Below are 13,393 nucleotides of genomic sequence, written 5' to 3'. Positions count from 1 at the left end.
TAAGATGAAGCATTTGTTACAAGTAAGGTAAAATGACGAAAAGCAGCTTTAATATGAACAATTTAGGCTGTTTTCTTGTTTGTTCTTTGTTTATTCATGAAAATACAATTGACTAACTAACATCATCTTTGTATATGTCCTTTGTAATATGTGTTTCAAGTATCTTTTCTTTGTGTGGCAAAGAATTTACATTAAAAGCGAAAGTACAAGATTAAGGCTACATTAAGTAGAAGAAACTGGGTTCCCATGGCCCATGTGCAATCCCGTTTAAATGGCTTGACCGATCTTTCTGATAAATTATGGTACTGTACCAATCTAGATCGCTGCACTTCACTATCTTCTAATCACAGTTGTTCTTTAATGAGAATTTTAGACACTGACTCTGGCCACAGAATGTCCACGAAACGGATGAACACCGTACCCAAGGCACCCAAATGCACATGCTAAGGTGGTCAGAAGGCATTATCCTGTTAGATAAAATTAGAAATGAGTTTATTCGAAGGACATTTAAAGTGGCACAAACTAAAAGAAAACCTATTAGGTTGGTATGGCCACGAAATGCGTAGGGATGACAATAAACAAATCAATCACAACAAAACAATCTTGACGTTTGAAAGACGATTTGCCTACACCACAGATCACTTATGGAACCGTCCATTCATGAAATTGCACACGAAGAAAAGAAAAAGTGTAAATAAAAAAATACAATATAGAATAAAGTCAATAAACAAACAACAATAGAATTATCAAAGGTCATTACTTATTCATATTTTTTGTATATAGAAAGAAATAACACGATGTTGCGGTAGGTTACCATTGGGATCGCATTTATCTGCAAAGCACCTGTCGCCAAGTTCTGTGTATCTAGTTACTGAAGTAATTTGCTGCCTGATCTAAAATTTAAATTAATGCTAATGTGACACACCACTATAGTCACTAATTGGATTAACGTTTGTACGCATACGTACATAATTTATACTTATTTAAACGTACGCGCAGAGTGCTAAACTGTTGATAGGTTAAGTGCTAGTTAAAGTTTACTATAAGCATATGTTTTAATGACTTCGTTAGATGGGTATAAATGATTTCTTCTTCAATAAACGGGATGTTTCATGAGATGTATCAACTTGTTAAACAATCCGTAATAATGTAATGTAATTAATAGTAAATTCTGTATAGTTAAAATATCGAGCTCTTAAGTTTTCGCGATTGCTGCGCATTGGAAATAAAACGTCAGTTAGCGAATTTACTCTTTCGGTCACCGATTACATCTGCAAATAGCCCGAAACGTTGGTTTGTTTTATTAAACAAATAAAGTGGTATGTGCGAGGTTTTCGATTCGAAAAAATTGCTTCATTTTCAATGGGATAATATTATTTGATCCTCAAAGAAATAATTGATCTATTGTAATTGTGCACTTTTTAAATAAACGATATATTCTTTTTTTAATATGTATATTAATTATTCCGTCTATATTAGTTGATCTACGGATATAATTAATAATGAACTAGATAATTTTAAATGAATTGTATTCAATGTAACTCTATTATTATGTTTAAGTATACTAAATTAATATTTGGTATTCAAAAATAATATTTGATCCTCTTTTTTTATTAGTCTTTTCTTTTAACGATTGACGACATTTGTAACCAGTATATCTTTTTATATTGATCTCCTAATAAAACTTGGTTGCTTAGTTACGCCATCCATTCTATAGGTTTGGTTAGTACTACTAATGTATATGAAAAAGCAGCACGAGCCGAGCGAGCAACGCGAGTGGTGATACCGCGGCAGCTGCCGGCCAGAAGCCGATTTGCTTGCGTTTCCGAACATGCTTTCAGGTCAAATTAAATTATAATTAATATATTATTAATGTACAAATATAATCAACATTTACTTACTTTTAAAAATAAGTATCTAAATTTTATTTTTAATTCTCATTTGTTCTTAGTTTTGGGGCCCAAAATAAAACTATTAACGTTAATTTATACAAATCAAACATTTTTTGCGTAGCTTAGAACAGATTAAAATATCGTGTGTTACAATTTATTTTATTATTTCCCAGAGAAAGAGGATCAATCATTAAAAAAGATGACCGTTTAGATTTGTTTGCCTGCTGCTTTTGCAAATTTAAAATGATCATTTAAAGACATGCCATTTTTAATATCCGTATATTGATAATATTTAAGAATATGTGTAAGTCGTGAGTCTAATTGTTTAACCTACCGCCTCTCAAGCAGAGGCCGGGGATTCCAATCCTCGCACCTATGAGTTGTCTGAGCTTTTCGGTGAAGGAATAAACCTGCAAGTCGAAGACGCTCGCTAAACGCGTCAAATACCTAACCCGCATTGAGCCAGGGTGGCGTACTATTACCTAAACCTCCGCCTGAGAGGAGACCCGTGCCCACCCGTGTGACGTATAAATATACGGGCACGGGTAATTTTTACAAGTTACATTTTCTTCATCATCATCCCATCCATTGAGAAAGAAACCTATCTTGGACCTAGTGCGCGTCGGTACATGTCAACAAATTTGAAATATTTAGTAAACGTTTCACGGAATATAAACATCTTATATTATTATTATACATGTACAATTGCACACTTGAATATACAGGTTTTATGTGAAAAATCTTTGGCGCCGTAATAGTACTAATTTGTCGGTAAATCTAACCAATTACATGAGCAATAGAAACAAGAAGATTTGCGTGATAATTGCGCAAAGATACCTAGAGTCGGGGTAAAGTGAGGTGATTGTAGGCACATAGAGTAAACATACTATCTTAGTGATGATTGAATAATGGAATAAATGGTTGTTGGTTTCTTGTTTAGACAAAAAGGAAATTATTTCTTTATAAGTTTCTGTGGCGAAGCTCAAATGCTATTCTGTATGTATCAGTAATGTTATATAATAGAAAATAAAATTGCTGATCGATAATTGTGCTTAGGGATCTAAATTATTCGTCTGCGTAGTGTAAGTACTTCGTGTAGCCTACTGTGCTATACTAATTTTAATAGTTTTATTGGTTCTCCATACAAACTTTCATCCTCTATTTTACATATTTATGTTTGTGACAAAAAATAGCGTGTGTCCTTTTCCTAGGTCCCACCTATCTTTATGTTGTCTTTATGTTGTTGTATGTCCTTATGTTGGGTGTTTGCGTTATTATTATCTTTATACCAAAATTCATCAATATTGGTTCTGCAGTTTAGGCGTGAAAACGTAACAGACAGAGTTACTTTCGCATGAATAATATTAGTATAGACTAGTACAGATTTACGAAGGCTTTAAGCCGTAGTTAAGAACTTCACATGTTTTCGAAAAGTTTCTAGCAATAGAAGGGCTGGTAAACAGACTTTTAGCTTATGCTACCCGTGTTAGTGTAATGTACTGAGTATTAAAATAAAATACTATGTCAGTATCACAAACTACGTCAATTACTTACTTTTGTGCGTTAGTCGTTAGAAAAAAACTTTTTATTTAAAAGCAACAAAAAGTAGTTAAATTTTTAAACACACGATATCTAAATTTTGTTCCAATTAGAGACCCTATAATCAAAAGTAAAGTGAGGTCGTCTTCAAGGCTACTATTGAAGATCGAGATGGGTCCGTGAATCACAACAATATCGACACAATGCATGCACATTACGAATCCGCCACTTACAACTTAATTAACCAGTAGAATGAAGCTGCATACGTCCGATAGTTCCCATGGTGGTATGCAAAAATTGTTGAGAAAATACCATACCACACGGTTGTGCGTGCTCGCTAATTCCACTTCGCCCCGCCTGTAATTTCAGCATTTAGACCGATAACATTGGGAATTGCATGGATTGACCGAATGCCGTCCGCAGCATGCAACCCGTCAGACACTCACTGCTCAGTCGACGACTGTCGTTAAATCGATATGCTTGTAATAAAATTATAGAAAATATACATTTACTTCTGTAGTATGTAGGTTTAACTTTATAAACCAACTTTGTATTAAAATTTGATTTATTTGAAATTTTACGAGCAGTAAAACAAATGATAGGCAACCACTAATCTTCAAAATTGTGTCTGCTGCAACTATGATCAGCGTTTGCTTACGGTGTTGTAAAACGTAAAACATTGTGTTGCGTCAGATGAAATTCCTATTTGGTAAAATTGATTCACAGGCATCAATTGTCCGGTAGCTCAAACGTGACAAGTTTATCTGACCCCGGTGGTAATAAAACAACAATGGCTAAGAACTATTGGAAGCTGAAAGAGGCATCATTGAGAGGCAAATGCCTCGGCGAAATCATATGCAAACTGCGTTTCCCACGATCCTTGGACAATCGCGCGTTTATCGAGACAACCCTCTATTCTGTATCGCTGCAACAATGTGGCGCCTGAAATTCGCCTTAAGGAGAAATTGAACATTGCAAAATTGTTTCAAATGGTCACTTTAAGTAATTTTGGTATTAATTTTTTTCTGCTTCACCGGATTTACACGTAAATTCGTATTACTTGAAATAAGATTACAAATGTTTTCAAGGAATATAATACATTGGTTCTTCTTCTCCCTGGGGTTCATCTTCCATCGGAGGTTGGATAAAATAGTTTCAATACTGGCTTTAGAGGCTGGTGCTTTAAAGAGCGAGGTGGTACTGCAGCCGAACCATTCTCTCAAATTCTTTAAGGAGTGCCGCCTTTTACTGTGTTTTTCAGTGATTTTGATGGATGAGAAACTAAAGTAATTTGTACTTGTTGTTTGTCATAACGTGACCGAAGTACGACATCTTGCTACGTTCAACGGTGTTCATAAGCTACACTTTTTTCTTTAGCTTCATTTGTAACCCGTTCACGGCATGAGATTTTCAAAATACAAATAAATAGTAAATCCACACGTCAAAAGTTAAAATTGGAACTAGCCATTTCGATGCGGACTTTGATCTCTTGAGCATGATCTCCACTTTCATTCATCTAAGTTTATTAAATACTTGAACTTATTGATCTTTTCCACTACTTCAGTCCCAACAAATAGCTTTAAGTTGATTGGTGGCTTCTTCGTGATCAACAAGTATTCGGTCTTTGCAATGTTGATGTGTAAACCCTTTATCATGTATCCATGTCATACATTTAATCGACCACATCGAGCAGTTTCTGTGACAATTTCAGATGTTTATTTATTTAGTTATTTTATAAGTGATACAAGCCATTGCTGTGCTATGATGCTGGTTACACATATTTGGTTGAAAAGGTTAAGCAGTATAAAGAGATTATCATCTTTGATGAGTTTAACAACCTCTACCATAACTTTATCAGGTCCCGGCGTTTTACTATTTTTAGAGTTTCAATCTTATAACCAGTACCAATAGATTATTGTGCATTAGGATTCAATTTCTGGCGTTCTTGATTTCAATCTTTATGGTGTCATGCAGTTCTTTGTCCTTGCGATCATTACACATTTCCACTTCCTTCTGTCATCTTACAGATCTAAAATGTCATCCGTCATTCAAGATTTTGTACAAAATGGTGTCCTTTTGAGCTGTTGTGTTGTTGTGTTCCGCCTCCATGACGGAATTTTTGTAGTTTTGGTCACATCCTCTTCGGTGACTTATATAATTTTTTTCAGGAAACTACTGAGTGGGAGATCTTATCATTGCTCTCTTATGGGAATCATTAATTTAGGTCATGTCTAATATTGACCTTAGGGCCTACACACATGGCGTATTTTATACACGCAGACGTTCAAAGCGCGTTTCAAGTACGCGCTTTGATCGTTGACGGCATCGAAGATGTTCGAAAAGCAGATTGTTGCGTTTGTATCGATTCAAACGAGAATCAAACATCGCGTTGCAAGACTGAGGAAAGGAGCAGGGGAGGGGTGCGCACTCACGCCACCGCGCCATATTATTATGGCACCGTAAACGCGCGTCATACGCGCGTATACGCCAGTCTTCTGTGCGTATGCGCGCCGCAGATGCGTTGTAGAGAATCGATTCAAAAGCACGCAAACATCGCATTGCAAGCAAGAAGCTTATGTACTCCACTGGAGTTTATACTTAGAATTTCATGTAGTTGCTTCATTTAAATAATTAATTGAAATTAATAATCAAAACTAAAATTAAATCTATCTTTTATCAAAATGCGCGATACACGTATGAATTTGTGAAAGTGTGCATGGGTTTACTGGCTACGACTGAATCTCGTTTGAATCATATAACACGCGTCATCAGCGCGTCGTCAGCGCGTCCTATGCACGTCGTCTGCGCGTATAAAATACGTCGTGTGCGTAGACCGTTACAGCTTTCTTACAACTTTTTGTTTCAGTTTGACTTCCGCTACGACAGGTTTCTGGTCCAATGCAATATCTGCTCCGGGTTAAGTTTTATGTATAAAATACTGTTTTTAAATCTGCGGTTAACCAAAATATTCAAATAAATATATATAAATTAAATAAAATCAAATAGATATACATAAATATATATCTATTTGATTTTCTATTTTACCATCTTTTCCGTCTTTTGTTATTTTTGTATAGGTAATTAATTCCCATGGACGGGACAAACAAGTCGCTTTCCTATTGGTAAGCGAGATGCGCTTATCCATAACAGTTGCAGTGCCATTTAGAGCTTTAAATCGCAACGTACTTAGGGGCACTACAACTCAAAGTCAATAATTTATTCCATAGGTATAATAAATTACACATAGGTAAAGCAAATTACTGCCACTGCGACTGTGACATAATTTGACAAGTCCCATGTGCTGTAATTTCACCAGCACTCTTATCTTTCCAAATCGGAAAGCAGTAATGCTCATATTACTACTTGGCGGCAGAAATAGGTTAGATGGCAGTACTTTCAAAAACCATTTTTTGGTATTTATTTAAATCTTAATTGAGTTGATAATCAATTATTTTTATGTGAAATTACTGCACTAGTTTGTTATAATGACTATGTTGTATTAATATTTATTTATTTATTGTTAGCTTTATTATTATTTATTATTTACATTAACTGAAGATTGCCTAGTATCAACATTTTCTTGACATCATATGATGAAAGTAACTACATAGATATCTACTATGTAGTTCGTACAGATTTCATGGGTTTCATTTGAGAGTACAGCTTTCGTTGTCTAGAATAAGGACGTTAGTTGAAGGGTATCGTGCGATACGGCGGGTTATTCGGTACTCCGAGGGAATGTTGGCTTAAGCGCATAGGATAGATTCACAAGCCATTATGATTTTATTTACGAATGTTTTTAGTCGCATAATGTTTAAAAAGTGACATAGAAGGTTTTTACATTCTATATATTATACGTTATAGACAACATTTCCGTTTAAATTTTGTTTATTTGTTACCTGAATCAAAAAGTCTTGTCAGTGAAAAGGACGTACAAAATGATATTTAGAAACAAACATTTAAAAATGTGCATATTGTAATAAACGCTGATTAAATGTTATCAATCACTAGGTAGTAAGTATGTTTAATATGAAACGAGTATCTGTCCGTTCAGAAGCGTCATGAGATTGATGGTATTTCCTCATCCATGTGAACCCCCGGCGGAGGATGGCGTGCGATGCGGGCGTGACACAACCCGACTCGGGTTCGATTCCCTGCAGGCACCATTAGGGCCAATAACCATCAGTCGGTAGCCGGAGCTCGGCTCGCTAATTTTCTCTAATTTTCCTATCAAAACCGAAACTCTACAGTTTTTTACGGCCAACAGTAGCGTCATCTACCTAACTGTTGTTAAGATCGTGAGAACATCGATTTTGTTATGTAATTATTGATTTTTGTGGGTGCATTGCTTTCAAGGCGGTAGAGCGTGTGGTTCGCATGCATGCGCGCCTGTGTTCACGTGAAATTCGACCTTGTCGTAATACGCTAAATTGAGCTTGAAGGAAAGAATACTACTAAATGACCGATACTAGACGAATTGGTTAGTAATAAAGGTCAGTGCAAGATTTTTAATATCGAAAGGTTTTTTATGACATAAAACGATCATAAAAATATATTGTTGAAGCGATTATATAAATATAATTAAGTAAATAACTTTGTACCTATGATCCACGTAGTCCAGATGTAGGCATACATGGACTGATGAAAATTATTGTACATATCAATTATAAATATACATAGCGTAGTAGAAATTAAATAAATCAATAATGACTGATTCTGGTTTACTTACTATACGATTTTTTGTGCCTTGAAAATAGTCGGTGTGCCATAGTAGTAGATATGCAAATGGTAGACATCTAATTATCCGACGCTTATCCTATTTAACGCTATGGGCGAGAGGCGTGATGACAGCGCATCCCGCATGCGTATTAGATACATACGCATGAGGTTTGTTAGTGTTATGGACTGGCAGCCGGTGTCAGGGTGCAAGTTGTAATGAATCATAATACGGGTTATGGGTGTGCAGGTATCGTTAATGTAGTTTTAAATAAATATGCTCTCGCTAGAAATATGAAACTATATATTGCAATGGTACCATCAAAGATAAGTTTAATGTCTCACCAGGAAATGAAAGAAATAATCCAGCATGTAGACTCGATATTGATATTGTCTTCGATTCTATGCAAAGTTATGTAACATAAGGGTGTGCAATGACAAACCTTGTTGAAAGTAGTTGGATTTCCTGACGTAGACGCAGACAAGGGCCATGAGCTGCAGTTGCGAGAGTCGCTGGCGGGTGGAGGGCGGCAGGGGCAGCAGGTCCCGCAGGTTGGCGATCTCTGCGTTGATGAGGTCGCGTCGGAGCTTGCTCGCGCCTTTCGTCGATTTGCCTTGGTCGAACCTGATTCGAAAATATTCTGTTAGTTATCACAATCATATCAGATTATATTTTATCTAGCAGCGAAGAATTAGTCAACTTTTGTACTTGCAGATAGGTAAGTTAGTCATAATATATAATCATATATAATAATAGTCATAGCTCTGGCAATAAAAGCGAGTTGTTAGATTACGTTTCTCAAGTCAAGTTCTATTTAAATTGAAAATATGGAAATATAAATTTCCATTTTTTCCAGCATTCTTTAGGGTAAACTGGATTAGAAAAGAACGTTTATTTTCAGATAATATGCGACGATTGATAAAATAAATTATTTCTATTTGTTTAACATCATTTGTATCAAATTGTGTTTTTAGAAGTACTCAGAAAGGTACTATATTATTCGAAAGTTAGCATACAAAAAATCGTCAATGTTAATTAATTTATCAGTTTAAAATGTTCGGCAACGAGTGCATGGCATTGAAGATTATAAATCTTAAAATTCAATGGATAATATTAAGTTATGGTTAAGTTATTCACACTTCATGATTTTCGTGTTAGCGCTTAATCATACTTAATTCGTCATTTTCAATACATTTAAGGAAATATTCGAATGGCGTTTATAGCATTTTGAATATCAATATCGAATAACCATGACTGGTATTTACTACTCGGTATGAAATTATACAAATTGATGTAAGACAGTTTGTATATGTTCAATTGATTGTGACTGCTACATAGTTTTAATGAAATAATAATGGATTAAGTGTGAGTATGATATTCAAATAAATTCATATAATAAATTAGATTATAAACTTCATAAAATTAATATTGCATTACCGCTTTTCGAATGCAAATTATGATTGATGAACTAGTACATAGTTATTAATAAGTATTTATAAAATTAAAACCCTTTGTATATATTAAATACAATGGGTATGGGCAAATAATATAAATTCTTAAAAACAAGATTTTACGTATGATATTAACAGGGAAATTTTTTGAAATTTGATGATTTTGTGAAAATTTAGAAAAAGAGTATAAACGAAAGGAATTAATTATAGAGAGCTTCCGAGAAAATCACCAACAACAAGAAGACGCCTTAGACCGTATCAGTTTTCTTGAAAGACAGGTAATGGAATCAAATGCTGAAGTTCCATCATTACATGAACAAAGCGGAAACTACGACCACCTAACGACCTTTTCACTCCGTGATGAACTAGCCATGGGAGACAGGAATGCAACAGTAAATAATGCAGTACTAAATCGCAAATCCCAAGATTTTCCAAATTAATGAACACGATAAGAAAGAAATTGAACACTAAAGAAACTAAAATCAGCAAAATTAAATTTACACAAGGACAAGGTGAAGACAGTCGAACAAGTGTAAGATCTGGAGTTAGATCTTCAATCGCGAACTAAATACCTATATTCTACGCAGAAACACATAAAAGAACTTTCAGCTGCAACTAATGAGCTTTTAAAGCTGGGTACTGAGTATAGAGAACTGACTTAAGTCCTTCTTCAGGATGAGCTTAGTGAAATCGATGATCCAGTAGAGATAAATCAGACTCCATACCCATCACCTACATCATCAACGCAACCTGTACGGACATCGTATTTCAGTGTTGCTATAGGAAAACGTATCTGCTACACTACAACTGTTGAAGTTTGACACACTCAACAGTCAACCAAGACTATTAGAACTCCTACCAGGCCATCCAATAGAACGGTAGTTTTTTTCTGATAAAATAGGCGTAGGACTAGGTCACCATCTAAGTAACCACTTAAAGCAAAGGGTAGTCAACTATTGCTATCCAGGAGCTACTTTTACTCAAATTATTACACTGTTAAGTGGTTACAACTTTGACAAATATACAACAATCTTACTTATAATAGGAGATAGTAATCACATTAGTAAAAAAGGAATAAATAATAGTATTGACGTTTTCTTGAGAATTCATGAAAAGTGTGGGTGTAAATTCATACTAAGTGCACTCCCTTGTTGCTCTAACCTAGGCATCACTCGTAATAAGTATTTATACAACATAAATTTGCATATTCATAATTTGACATGACGTCATAGTGACGTTATATTTTGTTTTGACATTAATAAGTTCGTAAGGAACTTCAAACTTTTTGATGATAAGTTACTTTTACCCATAAGGTATCCGAGACATGTAGCTAGTTTGCTACCTTTTAATACTATATATGCTGTTACAGTCCCACGACAATGCGCCTATTTTAAGTACCAACAGTATACATATTAGTTACTAACCATAATTTAAGCTGATAAACACGACAACAGAAAAGTCAATCGTTTCCATGTAGTACATCAAAATATTCAAAACTTTTCTGTCAAAACATTAGAAATAATTCTTTTTACACCATATTTCCGTTGACGTGTTTTGTATTACAGAACACTGGTTGAAAGACTACGAAGCAATTAACAACATAGAAAATTATGTAATAGCCAGTTCGTTCATAAGAAACAACATATGTAGAGGCGGATCTATGATTATTATTAAACGTAACTTAAAATTTAAAAAATGTTTCCAACCAAAAAACGTAGTAATATGTGGACATTTCAATGTAAACCTGTTGGAAAACTGTTCTACTTCTGTAAGACTCATTAATTTATTAAAAAGTTTCAACTTGACTAATCTTTTCTTAGAACCAACTCGCATCACTGCTTCCTCTTCTACTTGTATTGATAACATCTTTTGTAACACAGACGCAGTGTCAAAATCAATAATTAATTGCTTAAGATCAGGCCATAGTGACCAAGGCTTCTTTTAATTGTAAAATGAGCAAGAAGGTAGACCAATTTCTCTGCAGACCGATTACCACAGAATGAATCATTAGATTTCAAAATAATATCGGCAATAGTTTAAATTCCCTACTCCATATACCGGAGATTCCAAATACTTTAAAAATGAATTTGATAATGTATTTAAACCGAAAACAATAACTTTCCATAGAGAGACTAAATTCAACGACTGGGCAACAGTAGGTATTCATAAGAGTAGGTCTTGTTTGTATGAGCTATATGCTATGAAAACTTATAATACTAATTCCAATTTTATAGAATATGTTAGAAATTATCCAAAAATATTTTAAAAAGTATGTGTAGGTGCTAAGGTTAAGTTTCACACCGACAAAATTAGACAACCGATAAATAAATCTAAAACTCCTTGGGGCATAATAAATATAGAGTCAGGCAGGGTTAAACAACACGATACAGATATAGTTTTAGAATTAAACGGCAAACTTATAAAATCTAAAGACAAGGTAGCCCAAGCTTTTGAATCCTTCTTTTCGGAAATTGCTGTGAACACTGCAGAATCGTTTAATTCCCCCCCTTTCTCTTGCTATTGATCTCCTAAAGGAAAATGTTAACGTTTGTGGTAGTTGATTTAATTTGCGTCATGTTAATCCACAAGACATCATAAAAACTTTTAAATCAATACATGGTAAAAAACTAAAGGTCTCTGGAGCATATCAACTAAAGTTATAGACTCAGTTATTGATCCAATTTCCCCACATTTAGCTGTTGCTTCAATAGGTGCGTTGACGATGGTGTATTTCCCGATTTAATGAAATACAGCAAGGTTATTCCCATATTCAAAAGCGGTATGAAAGTTGATCCTAGCAACTACAGGCCCATTTCAATTTTACCAGCTTTAAGTAAAATATTCGAGAAGGTTAAGCTGACTCAATTACTGTCCTATTTCGGTAGGAATCATATTTTTCATAGTGAATAATACGGGTTTTAGTAGTGGTAGATCGACTAGCGATGCGGGGATAGCGTTACTAAAACACATCTTTGATGCTTGGGAAAGGTCCCAGAACGCTGTTGGTATTTTATGAGACCTCTCAAAGGCATTTGATTGCATTAACCATATTACTCTTATTAGAAAGCTTCAATATTACGGTGTAAATGGTAAGGCGGCGGAACTTGTCTCGTCATCTCGAAATAGTATTGTTTGCTGACGACACGTCCTTGATTTTTAAAACAGACAGGCATGACATTAACTGTGACCATATGAATGAAACCCTCTCAAAGGTAGTTTATTAGTTTAATGCTAACAATTTATTGCTTAATGCCAAGAAACCAAAATGTGCTAAATTTGGATTACCTAACGTAAAATCGACTAGTCCAAGCATAGAAATAAACGGAGAAAAGTTAGACCTTGTCAATAAAGCAGTCTTCTTGGGAGTGACCTTTGATGGTAAATTTCAATGGTTTCCACATATATCTTCCCTAGCCAGCAGATTAAGCTCCGCTGCATTCGCAGTCCGCAGAATACGTGAGCTTACCGATGTTAGTACCACTAGACTAGTTTACTTTAGTTACTTCCATATGTCCTACAGGATTCTCATGTGGGGTAAAGCGGCAGATATTCAAACCACATTTGTATTGCATAAACGAGCGATTCGTTCTGTGAACCGTCTAGGCCCTCGGGTTTCTCTCAGAGAAAAGTTTATGGAGACTGGTATCATGACTGTGGCATCACAGTACATTTACTCGAATATTTTATATGACTATAAAAATATACATAATTTCAATGAGAAAGAAGATACTTTATTATACGATACTTACCTATTTCTGCCGCCAAGCAGTAATGTTAACATTACTGCATTTCGG

General features: G+C 34.8%; 1 protein-coding gene across 1 annotated transcript in view; it reads right to left on the bottom strand.

The window, feature by feature from the left end:
• Positions 1–13,393, bottom strand: part of LOC113238804 (neuronal PAS domain-containing protein 4B-like) — a 77,170-nt gene that overhangs the window by 23,508 nt on the left and 40,269 nt on the right. The window contains exon 3 of the mRNA XM_026475645.1: positions 8,591–8,772. Within this exon, the coding sequence (XP_026331430.1) occupies positions 8,591–8,772 (182 nt within the window). The remainder of the gene's footprint in view (positions 1–8,590; positions 8,773–13,393) is intronic.

Source organism: Hyposmocoma kahamanoa, unplaced genomic scaffold (assembly GCF_003589595.1).
Source record: "Hyposmocoma kahamanoa isolate Upper Pololo Valley unplaced genomic scaffold, ASM358959v1 98263, whole genome shotgun sequence".
In the NCBI taxonomy this organism is placed as follows: domain Eukaryota; kingdom Metazoa; phylum Arthropoda; class Insecta; order Lepidoptera; family Cosmopterigidae; genus Hyposmocoma; species Hyposmocoma kahamanoa.
Note: the sequence above shows the minus strand (reverse complement) of the source record. Positions and strands in the feature narration are given on the sequence as shown.